Source organism: Limulus polyphemus, unplaced genomic scaffold (genome assembly GCF_000517525.1).
Source record: "Limulus polyphemus unplaced genomic scaffold, Limulus_polyphemus-2.1.2 Scaffold937, whole genome shotgun sequence".
Lineage (NCBI taxonomy): Eukaryota > Metazoa > Arthropoda > Merostomata > Xiphosura > Limulidae > Limulus > Limulus polyphemus.
In genome coordinates this window covers 331,841-341,310 of record NW_013666547.1, presented here as the reverse complement: position 1 = coordinate 341,310, position 9,470 = coordinate 331,841, and the positions used below count along the sequence as shown (strand labels likewise).

Here is a 9,470-nt window from a genome sequence, read left to right as displayed (position 1 = left end):
TATTTTACGTTTAATTTCGTACATTTTTTTAGGGGTGATGGATAAAATAGGGATGATGACATGCTAAGATAAAATGTCACGTACGTCACACAAATGGAAATTCAGAATTTTTTAAAATATTTCCTTGTAGAATTAAGAACTTAAAACTTGTATTCCATTAAAATATGGATTATTAGTTAATATTTTATGCTATTCTAATTGGTATAACATAAACAAAAAGTAGTTTAATAAAATTTTGAATGTTAGACACTAAAACCTTGTGTCATGCGCAGTAAAGGGTACCTGGGATGATACGGTTAAGGAGCTTCGTGTCAAGTGTACATGGACACTGAACATCTTCTGTGTCGTCTCTTCCACTTCTTTAGGAACAGATCAGTGTTCTATGCTGAAGATCTTTCGTGCCCTCATATGTTCTAAGCTGGACAATATGGTTCTGCCTTAATAATATTGGACCCTGTACATCATCTGGGGCTTTGGCTCTGCATAGGGACTTTCTGCTCTTCACCAGTCCAGAGTCTGTACATTAGTCCCATGAACCTCCTCTTTACCTCAGATGTTTGTAACTTTCCTTGCTTTATGCTACCAAGCTTAAATCCTTACCATGGCATCCCACCTGTCTTTCTTCCCTGGTAATCTATGCTCTTAAGGAATAGATAGTCTGCCATTCCTCTTTTTGGCCTTAGTATCCAGGCACAGCTGGCTGAATTGGGTCTATCATTTGATGACGTTGCCGAGTCCGTTGATCAGCCCATCCCGGCATGGCTCTTTACCATCTCCACCTGTGACCTTTCTTTGAGTCATCTGAGGAAGGCAGATACCTCCAATTGGAGGTACCTTTTTCCTTTGCCGAACATCTTTTGAACCATTCTTCTGTTCCCATTTTTATGGATGGTTTGAAATCAGGTGACTCTGTGGGCTCTGCCATGAATTGTTGTGGCTCGGTGGTTACTCACAGGATCTCCTCTACAGTATGTGTGTTCACTGCTGAGTTATATGCCATTTCACTTGCCTTGGATCACGTAGAAGCTAAGCAGTACAATAACTGTACTATATACACTGACTTTCTTAGCTCTCTACTGGTCCTTGAATTGCTTAATGTAAGTTCTCACTCTGTTCTCTTAGACATTCATAAACAACTGGACCAGTTTCCTCCTGTCATTCATTTTTATCCAGTTTTTCTGGATGCCTGGCTAAGTCCATCTGCTCCGGCATTGTCACAGATATGTCTGTCCCGTATATGGACTATGGTCCTATGATCAGGGCCTGACTTCATGCCAGTTGGCAGCTGATTTGGGGCAAGTAAAAACAAGCTTTTCCACATCAAACCTTTTGTTCTTTGGCCATCTAGTCCCATAAGGATCAAGGGGAGGAAGTTGTGTTGTGTAGGCTGTACATTGGTCACAGTTTTTTTGCTCATCATTTTCTTTTAGGTGGGACTGATCTGCCAGTGTTTGGCCTTTGTGACACTGAAGTCACATTGCCCATGTCATGCTTTCTTGTAATTGTTATGACTGGAAACAGGGACACCATTTTTGGCATGTTTTTTTTTCTCAGGGTTTACCACTGATGTTGGACAGTGTCATTAGCGATGATGATGCTTTTAGATTTTTGCGGACCATGGGCCTTTTTAATTCTTTTTATGTTTGTTACCTGATTTTCAGGCTTTAAGTTTTAACTTGATTTATTTTTACAATTTAAAATTTTAATTCTGGTCATTTTTACCAGTTATCTGGTGCAAATAACCCAGTTGTTTTGCACCAGAAAATGCCAATCAACCAACCAAAGAACTTACCTCATAACCACCAGAAAATGTGAAATAAATCTAAATTACCCTTTTCTTCTTTCTAAAATCACTTCATATTGTGACAGGAAAATACATTTGTTTATCTAAATAGCATAAAGCTCATAACATTATACATCTGTTTCTACTTAAATTTTATTGTTTTATAGCCCTTTGAACCATGTATATCTATTGATTCTGGCACACAAGTTGTTAATCACATGACAAACGTGTAGCTTATGTTACTCTATTAAATTACGTAATGCATGGGCTACTCGTGAGTGTACCTTGTGAACAATTATTATTGTTCTTTAATTTACCCATCTAACCTAAAAAGTTTCCAATTTTTTACATCTGAGTTACTTTTATAAATACACATGAAAAGCAAGAAATAAAGTAATCCTGGGTCTTTTTTTTTATTGCTGTTGACTGTCAGTGACACTTAATCCTACATTTCTATACTAATGATACTACTGCATTAAATATGTTTTTATTTAATTAGATAATGCTCTTAAGAAGGCAGATAATGTCCTATAACTTTCATAATTTTTCTGGCTTTCTAACTATGCAATAATAGCTTAGATAAATTCACCTAAGCTCATGAACGAGTTTCCCATGGGAATAAAGATTGAATCAGAAATAAATTGACAGTTCTCTTTACAGAAAACAATATAATACGTCATTTGATAGATTAATACTTTGGCCTTCTATTGCTTATATATAATATACTATTAAACATCAAATTGAACTATTGGCAATATGTAAAAAAAAACTACACAAGTGGGTGTGGCAAGAATGGTCTGATTTTCTTGCTTATAGCTCTGTAACTGAATACAATTGAAGGCTATAAAAACTATGCTTTGCCTGAGTAATGAATATATAATGATGAATAATTTGTTACATTCCATACTTCTCGGAGGGGTGGTAAATAAATTAGAAAAGAGGAAAGACCTAGAGAGCAAAGGTTACAATTCTCATAGGGGAGATTGAGGTTTTTTTTTGATATTTTCTTATATAATTAAGAACTTAAAACTTATATTAAAATCTGATTTATTAGCAACATTTTTTTGCCAGGTTTATATCTATACAATGATAATAAAGTAGTTTAATTTTGAATGTAACTCAGTAAAACCTTGTGATATATGCAGAGAAGAGTGTGTGTGTGTGGAAAGAGTTAAAGGATACACAGAAATGTGTCTTAATATACAGTTAATTTTTGTTCTTAATATCTATAGTGTATTTTATGTTAGACGTTTTTAAAGTTATATATTAGGTAATTGCAAACCCTATTTCCAGTTGTATTGTGCAATTTTTGAATTTTCTAAAATATGTTGATGTTTGTTATTGATTGATATTTGTTAAAGATATTTCAGAGTATAAAACCACATCAATAATTTCGTTCTACAGCTGAAGAAAAGCGGAAGGACAGACTGGCAGCAGCTGCCAGGGAAAGACTTGCTCAACAGTCTCGAGAAAGGCAGTTGCAACTTGAGCGTAAGAGGCGAGCTGCATTGTTTCTTACAATGTTGAACAAAACCAAATGCAATTCTCCACAGGAGATGTCAGAAGAGAAGCCAGATGTGGAAGATTCTAAGGGAGTACCTGAGCAAAAAGAAGTTGTTAGTGGTATGGAAGTTGAAGAATTTAATCTTGGACTCTCTCCTTTGACAACCATTATAACTTCACCTACAAGAGCAGGTGCCATTACCCCTGATACAAGGTGAGGTGGAAATTTTTTTTAATAGCACATTCAACTTTGAACTGACTATCTGTAATTTTTTAGAATTCTTAGAAAATCTTTTTTTTTAATAAAGAAAATACTGAAATGAATAGTGAGAAAGTTGGCAAAAAATACATTTCAGAGAAGACAAAAAAAAAATTATTATTGGGAAAAATTTTACATAAAGAGAAAGATATATAAATTTCCATCTGAAAACAGGTATTAAATATCAATATTGCTACTTCCAAAATTAGTCTCAATAGATAGTTTTACAAATGTTAAATATAAGATCTATATTCAAGGTTCATTCTTTGGTTTTGTTTCTATAAAACCATTGTTTAAATATGAATGTCATCATTTGAAAGATAGATTCATAGTTGGTAACATGGTTAACTGACAAATTTAGAGGATGGCCAAGAGGGACTCAAGTTTACTGAGTAAATGGCTGATAGTGGTTTGGTTATTCACATATTAGCAGTCAGTCAATCTTGTGTGACAGATCTTACAGTGATCTGGCTAAAAGACTGACAAATTTGTTGAGAGATATTTTTTTGTGACTTGGTTACCAAAGAGATTGATAAATCTAGTGAGAAGATAGCAGCTAATCATTCTCTTAACAGGCTAGTAGCTAATTGACTAATTTACTGAGAGAGATCTTTAAGTGGCTTGGTTAATAGACTGGCTGGCTGACCAAACTAATGAGGAAACATCTGTAAGTAATCTTGCTGGTAAACTATCGTACTGGCTAATTTGGTGATATAACAGCTTCCAATGGCTTAGCTGGCTAAGTGACTTGAGAGTACTTATCAGCAGCTTGGATGATAGGCCAAGTGACTTGACTGCATCTAGACATGATCTTTCCTCTTTTCATAGATAATCAACTGTTAAGACATTGTCAAGACTTATTAGGTACATTTTCTAGTTATAATTACAAAAATACTGAGAGATATCAAAAGATTAAGAAAAAGTTTGTTAGATTTGGGGATTTTTTTGCAGAATGTTTTTTCTTAAACTAGCTAACTTAAATTTAGATCACTGTACTGCTTTGGAAACAGTAATCAGTGTGCTTAATGTAATAAATTAATACATAAGAAAACTAAAATTTGTAATGATTAGACTGCATTATATAATCAGTTTGGTATCCTCATTTTTAATGATATTTCAGCTGTAATATCTCAGAATTTAGATTAGTGCTTAGTCCATTTACTAAGCCAACAATACAATTTAAGCTTCACAAATATAAAAACTAATTTAAACATTTGAATCTATAGTATTAATGAAACTAGCTACAAAGAAAAAGTGTCTTTACTTGCATGTTAGTTTCTTACCTGTGACAGAACTTTTTAGTACCATCAGTATCTGTAAATTTGGTGAGCTCATGTTGGTTATAAAAATGATTCATTGCGACAGTAGTTTTTTTCTTCCTTTTTTTGATCCATATTGCTGGCCAAAAATAGACAATGATTAACCTATTTTTAGCTTCAATGACTGTCAAACAAGTTTACAATTCTAGTTCAAAATTTAACTTTCATCTTGAAAGGCCTAGGTGTTTAAAATGCTTAGCATGATTTTTCTGTAGTTATGAATGTGATGAGTTATCAATTTCTACTAAATTGAATGAGAGACACTGGGGAGAAAGCAGCTAAAGTGTGTATTGGTAAGTACTAATAATACAACAAATGGTAGAAAAAATGACCATGGATAATTTACAATGAGGCATCTTTTTCTGCTCATGTTACAAGGTTTTAGTGAGTTACATTCAACATTTAATTCAACTGCTTTTTTTATCATGATATATAAATATATTTGGCATAAAAATGTAGCTGATAATCCAAATTTTAGTAGTACGTAAGTTTCAAGTTTTTAGTTTTATAAGGCAATATTAAAACAAAATCCTGAATTTCATTTTGTAGTAGAATTGAAATTTTCTCCCTTCTTCTCTAATTTATTTACCTCTCATCCAAGATGTACGAAGTTTAACATAAGTTACTCATTATAATGTCATCACTGCTCAGGCAAAGCCCACCTATCACATCCTCTCTTTCAGGATTTGTCAATGGTTCTCTCTTACGTTTAATACTATATTATGTATAACCAACTATATTATGTAAAGCCAAGATTTTAATCTATCAAATTATTTATTACATTGTTTTCTGTACAGAGAAGTGTCAATTTCACTTTCAGTTCAAGCTTTATTTCCAAGGGAAACACATCAATGAGCTGTATTTAATTTTTAATTGCTCTTGTCACCATGTTAGAAAGCCAGAAAAATTGTGATAGTAATGGAACATTGTCTGTTTTTTGCATGTTGTTATACTGTGTTCTTTGGTGTATTATTTAAATATAGAATTTAGTGCAGTACTACCATTAGTATAAAAAGTAGGGTTAAATGTCATCAACAGCAAAAAGAAAAGAAAAAGAAGACCCAGATAAGTTCTTTATTTCTTGTTTTTCATGTGTATTCTTTATTATTATAAAAGTAACTAAAATGGAAACTGTTTATATTAGAATAAGGTTAGATTAGGTAAAGTAAAGAATAATAATAATATGTCATGTAATTTGATAACGTAATGTGAGCTACATGTTCGCTAAGTGATTTACAACTTATGTTGCAAATATTAAACACGGTTCAAAGGGCAATAAAACAATAAAATGTAAGTATAAAAATATGTATACTGTTACAAGTTTAAAGCTATTTTGGATAAACAAATGTAGTTTCAAGTTATAATGGAAAGAAAAAGTTGTAATTTAGATCTATTTAAATTTTTTGTTGTTGTTATGAAGATGGTCAAATTGAACAACCTTGTATAGAGTTAGGGTGGAGAAAATAACAGATAAAATTAAAGTTTTACTGAAATAAAAACATTTTATATTTATTTAGGAGGTTTTATGCAAATGAAATTTGAGATTATTGAAACGAAAGAAATTATTTTTAATCTTAACATGAAAATCATTTTGCACTGGGACTAGTAAAAAAGACTCAATCTTTATTAAAAATACCTCATTAAAAAATTTGGTTTTTTGTATGCAAAAGACTTTTAATGTGTAATGAAGGTCTGCCAAATTTTGTAAAGATACGCTTACTGTATTAAGCTATAGTGTGAAAACTGTAATCAGTACTCTATTGTTATGAATTTGGTCAGTTTGACTGAGCCCTTAGCTAAAGAGTTAATTGAAGATAAAAAAGTGAATACGTTATGAAAGAATGCAAAATTGTACATGATATCAGAGATTTTCAGAATAGGTACTTCTTTTGACAAGTAATTTACAAAGTAAAAAAAATCTGTGAAAATTAATCCTTTACTTCTATTGATAAAGCAGACGTTAACATGATTCATGAAGTGGAAATCAAAATATTATAAGGAATATTTCAAGAAACAATAGTACCAAAGAAATCTTGAATTACTGATGTTTCAGGATTTTGGTTTTTAAATCCATCACATATATTGTGAAAAACTTAAACATAATTGACAATAAACAATATAAACATAAAAATACCATAAGTTATTTGTGAGAAGTTGTTAGTAAAGACAGAAGTTTATAAAAGCATATTGAAATAAACACTAGCCTTTATAAACTTGTTTTTGTTTTTCAAATGTACTTTCTCAAAATCTGCATTTTCAACCATAACACCTACTTTTGTTTTTACATATTGTATCAAAGTAGTTAATTTCTGATTAACATTATTCTATTTTAAGTTAACATACAAAAAGTAATGGGTTACTTGCAGTGCCTATTGCCAAACATCCAAAAATGTGCAGTGCTATATGGGGAGCTGGAAACCTGTAAAATCTATATCTCATGAATTTGTTTAGAAACCATGAAAGATTTATTCACTATCAGTCACCTATTGCAACAATACTGTGCACAGTTTACACTTTTCCAGACAATTTAGTATTATTAGATATGTTTATAAGTTTGTTTACAATAATTTTGGAGCCTTAAGTGTTGTACTGATAACTATGTAGTTACTCAAATGGTTTGTAACCAAGGGAAACAAATAATTGTAAATTTTTTATTAGGCAAATAAGTACTTAGCAAAAGTAAAAACCTAGTTTGTTTCTAATTAAACACAAAGCTACACAGTGCTATGTCACTGGGGAGGCTTACCTTTTCATCAGCAAAACTTAATTAGACACCACCTGCTGAATGAATCATTCAAAGAATAATTGTACTATCTTTTAAAGATTTAACACTGGGCAAAATAAAGTAAAATGGATATAAAATTATACTCATTACTGCAGAAGTCTATCTTTGAACTCCTGACTCAAAGTTAATCAAGATGACCGTAACTCCGGACATCCTCTGGTATACAAAGATTGTTTCTGAAAACTATCAGCCATTAGGGTTGTCTGAAATCATACACTGGGTGTGAATTATCTGTTGTAAGACAGCTAGACTTGTTGAATAGGAAGGAGACACTTCTTCAAATAGCCTAAATATAAAGTAAAACATCATAAAATGTCTGTGATTTGTTGGCAATAAATTTCAACAATAAACAAACAGCACACAGTCCACTTGTTTTAAAAATAATATATTAAAGCAAGTCAAATATATATATACAAATGTTTGTTACACTATTGATTATCACAGTTATATCCAGAGCTTAAAATAATTCTCTTTTTCATCAAAGTCCACACAGGCTGGTTCAGTTACATTAGAATGCAATTGAAAAGACAAGTTATTCTTCTCTGCTTTGTTATTACAATACAGTGTATGATAATTTCACTTTAAAAATCACCACTATCCACTCTTTATGGCTAAACTCACAACCACACAGTCTAGATCTACCTATCTATATCGAACTACATTTTGGATGTGTATTTATACCCTGACAGAGGTCTAGAATGTTCCAAACACTACTAGATATTATGATGAAATAATACTCAATTAAAACAAGAAAAACTTGGTAAGTTCTGGTAACATTACACAATAATATAACAATGTCCAATTCATAATTAGTGAACTACACAACATATGATTTGTAAACAGTTGCATAAACAAACTTGTGATGAACTATCGCTTCCAAAAAGATCTAAATTTCATTCTCACACTATATAAACTATCTAAATCATAACAATTGAATTAAACTTAAATTGAAACAGTCCTGTATATCTAAAATATTTACTAGGACTTGTATAAGTTACATACGGCTGCAGCCAGACTTCTGTTTTCACTTTCCAGTGCTTCCTACAACATACGAGTTTTGTTCATATGAATAGGCTAATGACTTAATACAAGTTAAGTGCAACATATTATTGATTTGTTAGACTATTACAAGATATAGATTAGTCTAGTAATGAAAATTGATTAGTGAATGTACACTTATAATTTAAATCATTAAAAGGCTGGCAGGAAAATGTGGATAAAGAATACTACTTCATAATCGGGGAAGGGGTTGCAGAATCAGTAGTGTTTGTTCTGCAATCAGAAAGTTCAGTGTTTCATACGTACCAGTGCCTGTCACAACACAAATTCAGGAAAGTAAGAGTTATGGTATTACAAACATAACACAGAGGCAATGTAAAAAAAGAAACTTTATAGTTTATTTGACACAACTGAGTAAAGTTAAACAAATTATATATTGTAACACAATGTAAAAAACAGATTTTACAGTTTACACTTCATCAGGAATGGATCCAGGGTTTAGTGGGGGTCCAACTAGTTATTTACTAGCAATATTTATAAATTCACATTAATGTTGCTGTAGGTCCACACCTGTTTATACAATATCAAAATAGTTAATTTATTTTAAAAATTTAAGTGGTTCAGATCCCCTTTCCTAGATCCTTGTTTCCTAATACAACAATAAAGAATAGTTATTAATTTCTGCAAAAAAACTGATTGGGGTCTAGACCCCATGCCCTAGAGCTGTGCCTGCTTATATACACCTGGAAAAAAGTTAAGCACCCCCAAATATTTTTCAGGATTGCTTATTGAAAATAAGGTTTAATTTTCATGATGTTGAGC

The 9,470-nt window shown here is 31.7% G+C and overlaps 1 protein-coding gene across 4 annotated transcripts in view; it reads left to right on the top strand.

The window, feature by feature from the left end:
* Nucleotides 1-9,470, top strand: part of LOC106461342 (splicing factor, suppressor of white-apricot homolog) — a 48,609-nt gene that overhangs the window by 32,858 nt on the left and 6,281 nt on the right. For all 4 annotated transcript variants that reach the window (XM_013921159.2, XM_022388222.1, XM_022388223.1 and 1 more), the window contains exon 11: nt 3,188-3,500. In XM_013921159.2, the coding sequence (XP_013776613.1) occupies nt 3,188-3,500 (313 nt within the window). The remainder of the gene's footprint in view (nt 1-3,187; nt 3,501-9,470) is intronic.